The sequence below is a fragment of the Mercurialis annua genome, linkage group LG4, assembly GCF_937616625.2.
Source record: "Mercurialis annua linkage group LG4, ddMerAnnu1.2, whole genome shotgun sequence".
Classification (NCBI taxonomy): Eukaryota; Viridiplantae; Streptophyta; class Magnoliopsida; order Malpighiales; family Euphorbiaceae; genus Mercurialis; species Mercurialis annua.
Window position 1 is genome coordinate 51,257 of NC_065573.1, and position 15,980 is coordinate 67,236.

Genomic DNA, 15,980 nt, shown 5'->3' on the forward strand with positions numbered 1-15,980 from the left:
GAAACGCTTGGTTTTTGTTTCGTAACGTTTGCAAACATTTTTCTTAAATTGAAAAAAATGGGAAACATTTGGATTTGTTTCATAACGTTTATAAACGTTATGCATAAATCGCTAAAAAGGTGAAACGTTTGGATTTGTTTCATAACGTTTATAAACGTTCGGCTTAAATAGCTAAAAAGATGAAACGTTTGGTTTTGTTTCGTAACGTTTGTAAACGTACAGCTTAAATCGCTAAAAAGTGGAAACATTTGTATTTGTTCCGTAACGTTTGTAAATGTTTGGCTTAAATTGCTAAAAAGGTGAAACTGTTGGATTTGTTTTGAAACGCTTGTAAACGATTGGCTTTGTTTCGTAATGTTTGTAAACGTTTGGCTTAAATTGCTAAAAAGGTTAAACGTTTGAATTTATTTCGTAACGTTTGTAAACGTTTGGCATGAATCGCTAAAAAGGTTAAATGTTTGGATTTGTTTTGTAACGTTTTAAACGTTTGGCTTAAATCTCTAAAATGGGGAAACATTTGGATTAGTTTCGTAACGTTTGTAAATGTTTGGCTTAAATCGCTAAAAAAGATTAAATTTTTAGTTATTTTTCGTAATGTTTGTAAACGTTCGGCTTAAATTGCTAAAAAGGTGAAACGTTTGGATTTCTTTCATAATGTTTGTAAACATTCTGCTTAAATTGCTAAAAATGTGAAACAGTTGGATTTGTTTCGTAACGTTTGGCTTAAATTACTTAAAAGGTGAAACGCTTGGATTTGTTTCTAAACGTTTATAAGCGTTTCGCTTAAATTGCTAAAAAGTGAAATGCTTGGATTTGTTTTGTAACATTTGTAAACGTTTGGCTTAAATTTCTAAAAAGGTGAAAGCTTGGTTTTGTTTTGTAGCATTTGTAAAGGTTTGGCTTAAATAGCTAAAAATGTGAAACGTTTGGATTTGTTTCGTAACATTTTAAACGTTTGGTTTTGTTTTGTAACATTTGTAAAAGTTTGCTTAAATTGCTAAAAAGGTGAAACATTTAGATTTGTTTTGTAACGTTTGTAAACGTTTGGCTTTAATTGCTAAAAAGGCAAAACATTTGGATTTATTTCGTAACGTTTGTAAACGTTTGGCTTAAATCACTAAAAAGGTGAAACGTTTGGATTTGATTCCTAATGTTTATAAACGTTTGGCTTAAATCGCTAAAAAGGTTCAACGTTTGGATTTGTTTTGTAACGTTTGTAAAAGTTTGGCTTAAATCGCTAATAGGTGAAACATTTGGATTTATTTTGTAACGTTTGTACACGTTTGGCTTAAATCGCTAAAAAGGTGAAACGTTTGGATTTGTTTTGTAACATTTGTAAACGTTTGGCTTTAATTGCTAAAAAGGTTAAACGCTTGCATTTTGTTTCGTAACGTTTGTAAACTTTGCTTTAAATTACTAAAAAGGTGAAATGCTTGGATTAGTTTTGTAACGTTTGTAAACATTTGGCTTAAATTGCTAAAAGGTGAAACTTTTGGATTTGTTTCCTAACCTTTGTAAATGTTTGGCTTAAATTGCTAAAAAGGTGAAACATTTGGATTTGTTTCGCAACGTTTGTAAATGCTTGGCTTAAATTGCTAAAAGGTGAAACGTTTGAATTTGTTTCGTAACGTTTGTAAACGTTTGGCTTAAATTGCAAAAAAGGTTAAACACTTGGATTTGTTTTGTAATGTTTGTAAACGTTTGGCTTAAATTGCTAAAAAGGTGAAACGCTTAGTTTTGTTTCGTAATGTTTGTAAACGTTTGGCTTAATTCGCTAAAAATGTGAAACGTTTGTGATGGATATCACACCTGAAACAGTACCAGAAGACTGCAACAAGACGCAGGTCTTGAACAATAAGACCAGTCGCAGGTCCTTGACCCAGAACCTAACAGTAACTAACTAGTAGCACGGATAAGTCAATCTTCCCTAAAGATCAGGGATAATGACAAAGAACATCTCATCATATCTAGAAGATGAGATCAGAATAAAGGAGAAGACTCCTAACACATTACAATGACAATGGTGTATATAAACCGAGTCCTGAGTCAGGTAAACCTAATTTCACTCATATTCACTCTCAACACTACTCTAAACTATCTGACTTAGGCATCGGAGGGTATTCGAGCCAACACCGGCTCGAATCCTTCTAACCTATTTTCTTTTGTAGGTTGGATCAAACTCAGACCGGCAGTTCAAGAACCATTATTTGGCGCCGTCTGTGGGAACGATTAGTTCGTTTTCTACGTACTTAAAAATTCTTAATTTTGGTTTCTTGCCGAGAGGATGAATAACGAGGAAGAACCACCGCCACCAGGAGTGGTGGTAACGACAGGAGCTCTGCCCATAAGCAGCGGCCCAATTCTTCCCCCCATAGCCAGCACCGGAGGAGGAATTGCACCAGTAATCAACCTTGCTCCCCCAACAACAGGAGTGTCGTACGACATTACTCCACCGCCTCTAAGAAGGGGAATTCCGGGACAGACGCAGTCCCCATGGGGTTATTACACCCCCCAATATCAAGCACCCGTGACGTATCCGCAATCAGGATGGTACCCAGGATATCCTCCTTGAAGTCATCCCAGTTACCAAGGATACCAAAGACCAGTCCAACCAATTCCGTTCCCGTCGTTAGACACAGAAGGGACAGTGACATCGACTACAACTGTTCCGCCATACGTACCACAAGGCGTACCATTGCCTCCATTATACCATGAAGAAGTAATGAAAAGTGTTAATGATTTTCAGGATTACTTGGTAGGACTAGCCAACCAGTCAGCAGAACGACATGCAGGGAAGGAAGCACAACCTACGATCCCGGTGGAAAGACGCAGACTTGAAGCCCAGACGCAAGGTAGAGGAGGGAAAGAAGGAGCGAGGACAGGGCGGTCCGAACCAGTGCCTCAGCGGAAAGACGCAGACAAAGATAAGGCGGATGCTCACCCACGAAACAAAGAAGGAGAATTGGGGAACAAAGAGAAGGGTGCAGGCGCATAGACAACAAAGAGCAATCGGATCCACCTTGACGATGATCGCGTATCCAAGGAGGCCGTATCAGCGCAGAAAAAGAAGAAGGCTGGAGAGAAAGACAGAGAAAGCCACTCCTCAAACAAGAGAAGGGGAGCAGAGGAACAAATAGACATCGACGAAAAGATCAATAACGCAATGAGAAAATTTCGAGAGGAAGGAAAGGGAGGAGACGAAGACAAGGAGGACGAAGACTCACCCCTCAAATCTGAGATTCAACTGGTATGGTTCCCTTCGAGATTTAAATTACCAACATTTGACTCTTTTGATGGAACAGGAGACCCGAAGAGCCACATCTCTAAATTCAAAACAATTATGATGCTACAAGACGTGACAGACCCAATGCTCTGTAGAGTGTTCCCAGCAACACTGCAAGGTTCGGCACAGAAGTGGTACTCACACCTCAAAGCTGGCTCAATCAGTTCCTTCTCTGATCTGGCCACAGGATTCAAAGCACGCTTCCGGACCAACATTTCCCTGCAAAAAAGTTCCAGCGACCTGAGAAAGTGCAAACAAGGAGACCAAGAAACACTGAAATTTTTTGTAGAAAGATTCAATAAAGAGGCAGTCCAGATCGAGAATCTCAACCACGACACAGCCATAGAGGCTATGAAGATGGGAACCCGATTCGAAGAGCTCCGAGACAAAATCCTGATGAAAAAGCCAACCACCTTCCAGGACTTGATGCTGATAGCACACAAGTATGTGGAACTAGACGAAGCAAGGAGAACTCTAACCAAGCAATCGGAGACCACGAAACAAGACAGCTCCAGGTATCGAGGAAAGAAGGAAGAGGAGAGACCCCGGACACAGAGATTTGGAGATGTGACGCTAGATGACTTATACATGGTAATTCATTAAAGTCAATTTAATGTCATCTAGTTCATAATTGTACATATGTCCTTTGACTTGCGGTGACACTATCTTGTATATAGGTGATTAGAGTTTGATACTCCTTAACTCTAGATCTTTCATGAGCTAGAGCCGCGGGATGTGTTGGCTCTAGTTAGTTGTATATGGAGATAGGGGTTTAACCTAGAAAGGATTCATCACTCTGGATGAACGGAGACAAGATTCTATGCTATCTCAAATTGTTCTTGATGGATGATAAAACCTGCGCAGGTGTATATGACTTACATAGAAAGTTGTTTCTAGTGGAGGTCATATTTATCAAGAATTAGAACTGGGAGATGAGGTCATATAATCAAGACATACAGTGTTTGACTTAACCGTGACACTAGTCGAGATTGGAATCTAAGATGAAGGGAATTTTGAGTGTACGGTAATTATGAACATTGGTTCAAAAAGAATGCATCGAAACATTCATCTCTATTTTGGGGGTCGTGATATGTTGCTAGACGTCACTCTCGATCTACGAGAATTAATAATTAAATGGGATTTAATTATTTAATATAAGAAAGGCGTTTCTTATGTCTCTCGTTGCCATATAGATGTGAACCTAGTTAGTCACACACAATAGAGTGTGCAACCGATTGAGTTTACGAAAGATGGATTTCATATAGATACTAGCATATCTCGGAAATTAATCTAAGATGAAAAACAAGTACAAATTAGGGACTAATTTGTAAGAGTTATAAATTAGTAGGAACCTAATTGTACTATGTCCAAGTTAATTAGGGACTAATTTATAAGAGTTATAAATTAGTAGGAACCTAATTATATTTTAACCAAGTTTTATGATTAGAAGGCTTAAGTAATTAATTAGTGTAATTAATGATACTTAAAGCACTAATCATAAGTTAATGGAATGATGATGTCATGGTGATGATGAGATAAGCTTATGTCATATATGGGATGTCATATGATGACATCACCTATATGATGTCACCTATGTGATGTCACCACATGAAAGGTGTCATGTGGTGGCAACACCTTTGCTTGGTGTGTGACACCTAGCATGCAAGGTGTTGCATTCTTAAGACATGCTCTAGCCTATAAATAGAGCATGTCCTGGCTCATTTCACAAGAACATACAACACACATCTCACTACAAAGTTGTAGAGAGAGAAAGCACTTGAAGGAGTTCAAGTAGTCATCAATCACGGGAAAAACTTGGCGACGTTTTTCATACATCCGAGCAAGGTAGTGATCGCGGCGAGAGTTTGAGCTTAGGGCTGCTCGGCAAGAGGAACTCTTGCATGATTACTTCAAGGCGAGGATTCAATCGGACGCATACTCGTGTGGACGAGCTTGAGGTCGTCGTACTTTCGGGACTACAAGAATCGTTGGAGAATCGACATAGGTATTCTTCTTACGATTCTTAGATGCGTGCTTTAATTACTAAATGATACGACGATCCATTTGTTGTTGATATGATCAACTTTAGGATCCGGATTGTTAGAATTTCGATTTTGAATTGAAATATACGATCCGGACCCGCGCCTCCCGCTGCGCCAACAGTGGTATCAGAGCCAGGTTATCATCGAGTATTAACGCTTTACAATTGAATATATGTATAAATAATCATGGACTTAGGAATTATTATTGGGCATGTAATTTATAATTCCGAGGGCTTATTTTTTCTAAAACGAACAATCGCTATTGTGATATTAATTACATTTGATTAAATTCTGTCTAGGAGATTGGTACTTAAGTGGTCCGCTCGTGACCCTCCAATCTATCCTGGGAATTTTTCTAATGTGATCATTTAACACAATACGTTATTCGCTTGTGCATTATGTTGTCATCAACGGGATGTGCGGAAAAAGGCGAAACCCGAAAAAAAAAAACCCGGAAAAAAAAATAATAATATTTTTTTCATAAAAACCAAAAATGCTGAAAAACGGGTTTTACACCCGGGAAAAAGTTTTCGGCCCGAAAAAAAAAATTATTTTTTTCCGTAAAAAACCGAAATGCTAAAAAGGGGTTTTACACCCAGGGAAAAGTTTCCGACTCGAAAAAAAAAATCGTAAAAAAAACGTAAAAAAAAAATCAATTTTTTTTTTCGAGCATCAGCAATCGGTTGAGGCTTTCGGAGGTTCGAGGATGAATCCTCGATACCTAAAGAAAGTAGCTATTACATAGTAAATGATTAGAGAATCATTTCCGAGACATGTAATAGTTTGCTCATTCTTTTGTGGCTAAAGAATGAGACCTAGGAAGTCCATGATCATACATGTGTGATTGCATGATTCATTTTAGCTTTAATATGTATGAGATGCATGCTAAAATGTGTTGTGTGCTTAGTGAGACCGGAATAACTTTAAACCCTAAGAAATCTTCCTAAAAGTTTAAAGATTAAGTTTATATTGATTAACCATTAAATAGATTTATCAATGGCTCTCCATTGGAGCAATAAACTAACACACTTTGAGTTATCATTTTGTCGGCTATGGATACATAGGGGTGAGATGATATCGTCAAGAGGCTGTTGTTGAGTTTATTGTTAAGCATGAGATGTTACAGGTGTATCGATATAGTACACGGCAATAACGGCAATTAGGCGTACCTGAGTCGTGTATTATTCAAATTGATACATCTTAGTTGATTCAATGGGTTAAACTTAACTAATGCAGAAACCCAATAACGACAATGGGTATCTGAGGGTGAAAGCATTAGGAGCCGGAAATGATTGAACCTCATATGAGAAATGATGAACAAGTGTTGTTCACTTGTAGTACATTGTGATCCCAATAACGGCAATTAGGCGTACCTGAGGGAAAGATCAATGACTATAAGAACTCAATCACCCGCTTGAAATCTTTTCCAACAAAGATTCACGTTTCCCATTTTGGAAGTGTAGGATTTGAAAAATATAGTGGGAGGCCATTTTGATAAAGACCAAATCATTATGGTTAAATATACAAAATAACACGAATACTAATTAGAGATCTTTGCTATCTAAGGGATAATAAGATTAAATAGAATCCTTTTAAGTGACATTCACGATAGTAATCGGCTAGTGGTTTAAAACCATTTTTTTTTGATTGATTAAAATATTTAGATGCCTCCAAGGCTATTGCGAAAAAGAAATGCACATTGGTTAACAAAGAAAAGTGTTTTCATTTGTTAAGATGTAGGACAGTATAAGTCATAGCCGGAAATATTTGGAATATTTAAAAGGCGGTTTGGCCAATAAAAGAAATTGTTTCTTTTGTCAAAGCAAAAGACATTGAAATGGAAATTGTATTAAGTATTGTGAATACTTAAAGGGCAATGACGAGAGGAACGACAATTCCATCAAGAATGTGTCTATCTCATGTTCCAATGTCAATTGCTCATTTAAAAGCTTAGGTATTGGATACCGATGATAATTCTCACATTTGTTTATCTTTTACGGATTTAGTAAAAGTGAGAAAGAAAGGAAAAAGATGAAGTAATCTTAAATCTCGGGAATGACGCAAGCGTTGCGACAAGAGCTATAGGATCAACTTCAATTTTCTTAAATAAACATAAGTTGTACTTAAACAAGTTTTTTGTACTTACCCAATATATATAGAAATATCATATCCAAATTTATATGACAAATTTGGTAGTTCATTTTCTATTTACGGGTAATTGATTTTGGAGGTCACTGTACTTTTAAAAAGTTTCAAAATGGTGACCGAACTTCAAAACGTAACATTTTAGTTACTATACTATTTGGTTATGTTAAGATAGAAGGATTTTTGGTTACCGAAGAAAATTATTTCAAGTCGATTTTTTGTTGATTGTGTGTATATATGAAATATAAGATATTATTTGTTATAAATAATCAAAATCTGATTACTACGTATGTATAATTTGACCGTAAAACACTAAAAAACCTTTCAAAATCACATATTTGAAAGTTTAGTAACCAATTTGTTACGTTTTGAAGTTCGGTCACCATTTTGCAATTTTTGAAAAGTACAGTGACCCCTAGAATCAATTACCCTTCTATTTACAAAGGATGTTTGTAGTATTATGTTTGATAATACGGAGTTGGGTATGGATATGTACAAAATGTTCTTTATGACTTGAATAAAGATGTTTAATGCAAAAGATGTTTTGGAAATTAATACCATAAGTAATCAAACTTCTAAACAACTTTGGCATTTATAATTAGAACATATTGCAAAAGATAGACATAACAAGTTAGATAGGATGGGAATCTTGAGCAATCAAGATTTTGCATCTCTTCCGATTTGTGAGTCGTATCTTAAAGGCAACATGGCCTGATTATTCTTTGTGGGACAAAGAGGTAGAGCTAAAGCCGTTTAAGAGATCATACATAGTGATGTATATGGTACGTTTAAAGAAACGGACCAAGGCAGATACTTATACTTCATTTTCTAAATCGATGATTTATCACGATATAGTTAAGTTTGTCTTATGAAGAACAAACATGAAGATTTTGAAATGTTCAAATGACTTCAAGAATGAAGTAGAAAACCAAATTGGAAAAGGTATTAATACTTTACGATGTGATCGAAAAGGGAAGAATACTTGAGTACAGAATTTGGTATGTTCCTAAAAGGAATGTGGTATTATTTTTCAACTTACTTCTTGAGAACACCATGGTTGAATGGTGCGTCTGTCAAGAAGGACGTATCGTACATTGTGGGAAATGATACGATCAAGAATGAGCTATATACTGACTTATCCATCTCGTTATAGGGTCAAGCACTTCTTACCGCAAATAAAATTCTAAATTAAATTCCAACTAAATCCGCTCCATACATACCTTATGAGATATGGTATGGAATAAAGTCTTAAGGATGTTAAGATTTGAGGGTGTTCGGAACATATCATGTAACTGATATCCGATAAATTTGGAATCAAAATCAATCATGGAAAGGTTATGTTGGATATCCTAAAGACAGTTTAGGATATTGTTTCTATATTCGAACCGAACAAACAATCGTTGTTTATCGGTGGTAGTCTTTCTTAATAAAGCGTTTATTCAAGAGGGACACTAAGAAAGGAATATAGAATTAGATGAAGAGTCATCTAGTTACCAACAAAATATTGAATCAATGAAGATTGATCAAACCCACTAAAAGCCGGAGTTAGTAAAAGATGTATCTACATTAACAACTCGAAGATTAAGTAGAGTATCTCGTCCACTGGAGAGAGATGGTTTTCCCACATGATAAACAAGAGTTGTTTAGTCATGGAGTAAGAGATCAAGTGTTGATCCCTCTACTTATGAGGAAACTATATGTGATATAGATTCTTCAAAATTGGTTTGAAGGAATAAAATCTGAAATGGATTCCATATAAAGAAACCAAATTTTAGGAGCTAGTGGATCCATCCAAAGGTATTATACCAATAAGGTTTAAATGCATCTTCAAGTGTAAAATTGGTACTAATGGAAAGGTGGAGACCTTTAAAGCTAGGCTTGTTGTAAAAGAGTGTTACTAGAGGCAAGAAGTTGTATTGTGAATACACTTTATTGCCGGTGGCCATGCTTAAGTCCATCAAGATTTTTCTTACCAAGGCTACACATTCAGATTTTGTGGTTGGACATATGGTTGTAAGAACCACATTCCTTAATGGTTAAATTAGGGAGTATATCTATATGGAACAAGTCGAGGATTTTTAATCCGAAGAAGGTTCCAAGGCGTGTAAGCTAAAATGATCCCTAGTGGATGGAAAGAAAGCTTCGAGTTTCGTCATCTTGATAAATCCGTAAGGAGTTATGAATTTATTAAAAATGATGATTAACCCAATGTTTACAAGAAGGTTAGTGGGAGCAGACTCACTTTCATGATCTTGCATGTAGATAACTTATTACTAATAAATAATAATATCGGAATGTTAACTTTTGTAAAACTTTGGTTTATCTAATACGTACTCCATCAAAGACCTCGGAGAGGTAGCCTAAATTATCAGTATTAGACTCTATAGAGATAAATCTAAGAGAATAATTGGTTTCTCCTAAAGGCTCTTCTTAGAAAAGATATTGAAGTAGTTCAATATGGAAGTTCTAAGAAGGATTGATACTAGTTAGGCATAAAATTCTTCTTTCAAAAGGAGTGTCTTCCGAAACTTCTGAAGAAAGAAAGAATCTAGCAAAGATACCATAAGCTTCGGCAATTGGTAGTCTGAGGTATGTGTTGCCACATACAAAGCTAGAAATTGTCTATGCGGTTAGTGGGACTAATCGGTTTTAATCCAATCTATGTTGAGAACATTGGATGGTTGTTAAAGGTATCTTTAAGTACTTTTATAGAACTAAAGATATGGTATTAACAAATGGAGAACGAGATTTTTAAGTAGACCGTTTTACATATTCTGATTAATAATCAGATATGGATAATAGAGAGTCTATCTCCAGATTCATATTTATCTATAATGAAGGAGTAGTGAGCTAGCAGTGTTCTAAGCAAGAATCAACTCCATACTCCATTATAGAAGCCGAGTATATTATGACATGAGATGTTGTAATAGAAGGTGTTTGGATAAATTAGTTTATAACTGAACTAAGTACGATTTTCTTCCATTAAGTCGAAAGTTCCTCTTTTCTGCGACCACAATGGTGCTACTGCCCTAGCAAAAGAAGCCGGGTCTCACAAATTATCTAAACATAAAGAAAGGCATTATCATATTATCTAAAGAAATTGTTGGAAAGAGAAAATTGTTTCTCTAAAAGATAGCATTAGCCAATAACACGGCTAACCCACTAACAAAGCCCATGACTTGGAGTCAGTAAGGTTTACATGACTTAGAGTCATTGAGGTTTTACATGACTTAGAGTCATTAATATTTACATCTTGTGAAGATGGGGCTTAGATATAGTTGTCAATGGCACTAGTGCAAGTGGGAGATTGTTAATAGTATGTGCCCTAGGGCCATTTGATCGTGTATATTTGTAGAATTAATCCCAATGGCAAAGATATATTTGTTCTATTTGAACTAAGTGTCTCATCAACTAAGTGTTCATTTATTACGTATTGTCCTTATCACATTGTGATAGAATCTATTCTTAAGGTGTTAAGAATATGAGTGACAGATTCTATTATACAAATGATCTAAATAACCGTTCACGATCGATGGGGTCCTACGAATAAGGGCATCGCATTATCCCGGAAAGATCGTCACCTCTGTTTATTCTCCTGATTAGTAAATAGTTACTAATTATAGGAAGTAGTGAGTCTCATACTACTTGATGGGGATCAGAATAAACATGTGGACACTCAAGGTGTTGAGTGAGTCGAACAAGTGACGCTAGATGACTTATACATGGTAATTCATTAAAGTCAATTTAATGTCATCTAGTTCATAATTGTACATATGTCCTTTGACTTGCGGTGACACTATCTTGTATATAGGTGATTAGAGTTTGATACTCCTTAACTCTAGATCTTTCATGAGTTAGAGCCGCGGGATGTGTTGGCTCTAGTTAGTTGTATATGGAGATAGGGGTTTAACCTAGAAAGGATTCATCACTCTGGATGAACGGAGACAAGATTCTATGCTATCTCAAATTGTTCTTGATGGATGATAAAACCTGCGCAGGTGTATATGACTTACATAGAAAGTTGTTTCTAGTGGAGGTCATATTTATCAAGAATTAGAACTGGGAGATGAGGTCATATAATCAAGACATACAGTGTTTGACTTAACCGTGACACTAGTCGAGATTGGAATCTAAGATGAAGGGAATTTTGAGTGTACGGTAATTATGAACATTGGTTCAAAAAGAATGCATCGAAACATTCATCTCTATTTTGGGGGTCGTGATATGTTGCTAGACGTCACTCTCGATCTACGAGAATTAATAATTAAATGGGATTTAATTATTTAATATAAGAAAGGCGTTTCTTATGTCTCTCGTTGCCATATAGATGTGAACCTAGTTAGTCACACACAATAGAGTGTGCAACCGATTGAGTTTACGAAAGATGGATTTCATATAGATACTAGCATATCTCGGAAATTAATCTAAGATGAAAAACAAGTACAAATTAGGGACTAATTTGTAAGAGTTATAAATTAGTAGGAACCTAATTGTACTATGTCCAAGTTAATTAGGGACTAATTTATAAGAGTTATAAATTAGTAGGAACCTAATTATATTTTAACCAAGTTTTATGATTAGAAGGCTTAAGTAATTAATTAGTGTAATTAATGATACTTAAAGCACTAATCATAAGTTAATGGAATGATGATGTCATGGTGATGATGAGATAAGCTTATGTCATATATGGGATGTCATATGATGACATCACCTATATGATGTCACCTATGTGATGTCACCACATGAAAGGTGTCATGTGGTGGCAACACCTTTGCTTGGTGTGTGACACCTAGCATGCAAGGTGTTGCATTCTTAAGACATGCTCTAGCCTATAAATAGAGCATGTCCTGGCTCATTTCACAAGAACATACAACACACATCTCACTACAAAGTTGTAGAGAGAGAAAGCACTTGAAGGAGTTCAAGTAGTCATCAATCACGGGAAAAACTTGGCGACGTTTTTCATACATCCGAGCAAGGTAGTGATCGCGGCGAGAGTTTGAGCTTAGGGCTGCTCGGCAAGAGGAACTCTTGCATGATTACTTCAAGGCGAGGATTCAATCGGACGCATACTCGTGTGGACGAGCTTGAGGTCGTCGTACTTTCGGGACTACAAGAATCGTTGGAGAATCGACATAGGTATTCTTCTTACGATTCTTAGATGCGTGCTTTAATTACTAAATGATACGACGATCCATTTGTTGTTGATATGATCAACTTTAGGATCCGGATTGTTAGAATTTCGATTTTGAATTGAAATATACGATCCGGACCCGCGCCTCCCGCTGCGCCAACACCTTTCTTATACCAATCAAGCGCAGTAACCAGTATAGGTTACTGACCTTAAAGATACCTATCCCAGAAGGAACAGTGGTAGTAAGGGGAAGCCAAGAAATGGCCAGGGAATGATGCATGATAACAACAGAAGATAGAGAAAGCCTACCAATCGCCACTTTCCCTGGGATAGTCGTAGACGAAGAAGAAGTAAGAGGCGCAGAACCAGTCGGAGATATGGAGGATTTCAAAATAATTGCGACCAAAGTAGTAAAGATAGGGACAGAGGTCCCAAAAGAAGTAAAAGAAGAAATACAGTCCGTCCTAAAAAACAACTCAGAATCATTCGCTATAGAACCAGCAGAAATCAAAGGAGTCGACCCAAAAGTGGCTTCACATAAGCTAAACATAAAACCAGGGAGCAGACCCGTGGTGCAGAAGAAACGACGATTCACAGAAGAAAGACAGAAGGTCATTGCAGACGAAGTTAGGACATTAGAAGTGGCTGGTTTCATCCGAGAAGTGTTTTACCCAGACTGGTTAGCAAATGTTGTCCTAGTCAAGAAGTCAAATGGAAAATATCGAATGTGCGTGGATTTCACTGACTTGAACAAGGCTTGTCCTAAAGATAGTTACCCTCTCCCGAGCATAGACCAGTTAGTAGACTCAACCGCGTGCTACCTCTTGTACAGTTTCATAGACGCAACGCAAGGGTACCACCAGATACCCATGGACAAAGAAGATCAAGAGAAGACTTCCTTTGTAACAGACCAAGGGACGTACTGCTACAACGTTATGCCATTTGGACTAAAGAATGCCGGAGCAACGTACCAGAGATTGGTAAATTTCATGTTCAAAGATCAATCAGGAAGGAACGTAGAGGCCTACGTGGATGATATAATTGTAAAGAGCCTTACGGAGGAGACACACGCCCAAGACCTAGAAGAGACCTTCTCAGTCTTAAACAAATTCAGAATGAAGCTCAACCCAGCCAAGTGCGCCTTTGGAGTCAGAGCAGGTAAATTCCTAGGATACCTGATCAGCCAACGGGGAATAGAGGCTAACCCTGAAAAGATCCAAGCTATAGCAAACATGAAGGCTCCGCAAAACATCAGAGAAGTGCAAAAGTTGAACGGCCGTGTCACAGCACTGGGACGCTTCATCTCTTCATCGGCTAAAAAATGTTTACCATTTTTTAAGCAACTAAGGAATATGAAAAAATTCACTTGGAATGAAGAATGCCAGAAAGCATTTGAAAATCTGAAGTCTTTCCTGACTCAACCACCACTACTGAGCAGACCCATCACGGGAGAGACGCTATACCTATACCTCTCAGTAGGGAAAGAGACAATCGCATCCGTCCTAGTCCGAGAAGAAGGGGAAGAACAACAACCTATCTACTATGTAAGCAGGACGCTTAAAGGCGCAGAGCTCAACTACCCAACCATTGCCAAGTTGGCGTTAGCGGTAGTGGTTACGACGAAGAAGCTCAAACCATACTTCCAAGGGCACACAGTCATTGTCCGGACAAACCAACCTTTACGCAAAGCTCTCCATCGCCCGGAAACATCTGGGAGGCTAGTAAGCTGGTCGGTACAGCTGGGAGAACACGATATCAGGTACGAACTAAGAAAGACGCTGAAGGCACAAGCACTGGCAGATTTTGTCGCAGAAATGACTGAGAAACCACCTGACGCAGTCGCAGAGGACATAACCTGGAACCTGTTCGTGGACGGAGCTTCCAGTGAACAAGGGGCTGGAGCAGGAATAGTGTTACTTGGACCTCAGAAGGTAGTCATAGAGCATGCAGTACATCTGAAGTTTAGAGCTACGAACAATGTGGCAGGTACGCGAGTACGCATATATTTTTTCCTTACATATAATTACTTAGACACTCATGTCTTGCTGATGATGTAGCAGAATATGAGGCCTTTCTAACAGGGCTCACATTAGCGAGAGAAGTAAAAGCAGAAAAGCTGAGGATCCACAGTGACTCCCAGCTGGTCACAAGTCAGATCTTGGGCCAATTCCAGACGAAAGACGCAAACATGGCAAAATACATGGAAAGAGCAAAGGCGGTGCTAAAGGAAATAGAAAGGAATGGCGGGCAATGGGAGATAATCCCAATACCCAGAGAAAGAAACACACGGGCAGACGCCCTGGCAAAGGCAGCTGCGGCAAAAAGTCCTATGTATCTCTCACTCTACATGAAGGAGGAGAGGGTAAGTCCCATGATAGACGAGAAAGAAATTTTGCCGATCACAGAGATGGATTCTTGGATGCAACCCATAGTTGCATACCTGAATGACGGAATAGTCCCAGAAGGGAGAGAAGAAGCAGCCAAATTGGTGCGAATATCGTCCGTCTACTCCATGATAGAAGGTACATTGTACCGGACCTCGGTCACACACCCATGGTCCAAATGCATTTCGGTGGAAGAGGGAGCCTATGTACTGAAGGAGATCCATGAAGGAGAATGTGGAGCACATGAGGGAGCAGCCTCTCTGAGAAGGAAAGCACTACTCATGGGGTACTATTGGCCAACTATGAAGAAAGACGCAGAAACAATGGTGAAAAAATGCGACAAGTGTCAAAGATTTGGCACAATCATAAGAACTCCAGCAGCCCACCAATCAGCAATTGGAAGTCCATGGCCTTTCATGACATGGGGAGTGGACATACTGGGACCATTCACCCCAGCTAGAGGACAAGTCAAATTTATTGTGGTTGCGGTAGATCATTTCACCAAGTGGATGGAAGTGCAACCAATGAGCACCATAACGTCCCAGAAGATCATCAACTGGCTTTCAAACGAAGTCATAAGCAGGTAAAATTTCAAAGTTATATAAATGAAGACCTTTCAAATGAAAGAATACTAATACGTAACAAGTTTGAGACACCACATACCCTAGTCACAGACAACGGGAAACAGTTCGATTGCGCAAAGTTCAGGGAATACTGCGCCGAGTTAGGGATCAACTTGAAATTTACTTCCGTAGCCCATCCGCAGACCAACGGACTCACAGAAGTAACCAACCGCACTATGCTATCCGGAATCAAGAAGAGACTCGGAGATTTGAAAGGGAGATGGATAGACGAGCTATACCATGTCATATGGGCTTATAGAACAACTCCCAGAAGGGCCACAGGAGAAACACCTTTCCGACTCACTTACGGAACAAAGCTTGTCCTCCCTGTAGAAATGGGAATGCCCACACTAAGGGTACAAGTCATAG

General features: G+C 38.1%; 1 protein-coding gene across 1 annotated transcript; it reads left to right on the top strand.

The window, feature by feature from the left end:
- The first annotated feature begins 3,163 nt into the window (after positions 1–3,163).
- On the top strand, positions 3,164–12,879 carry LOC126677157 (uncharacterized). The gene is made up of 2 exons (XM_050371646.1): positions 3,164–3,798; positions 12,804–12,879. The coding sequence occupies exons 1-2, from the start codon at positions 3,164–3,166 to the stop codon at positions 12,877–12,879; spliced, it is 711 nt and encodes a 236-aa protein (XP_050227603.1).
- The last annotated feature ends 3,101 nt before the right edge of the window (positions 12,880–15,980 follow it).

Excerpts from the sequence above, each read along its gene's own strand:
- LOC126677157 (XM_050371646.1), top strand. The coding sequence starts at position 3,164 with ATGAGAAAATTTCGAGAGGAAGGAAAGGGAGGAGACGAAGACAAGGAG. Across the intron at positions 3,799-12,803 it reads ACGAAACAAGACAGCTCCAG|GTTACTGACCTTAAAGATAC; the intron begins GTATCGAGGAAA and ends TAACCAGTATAG.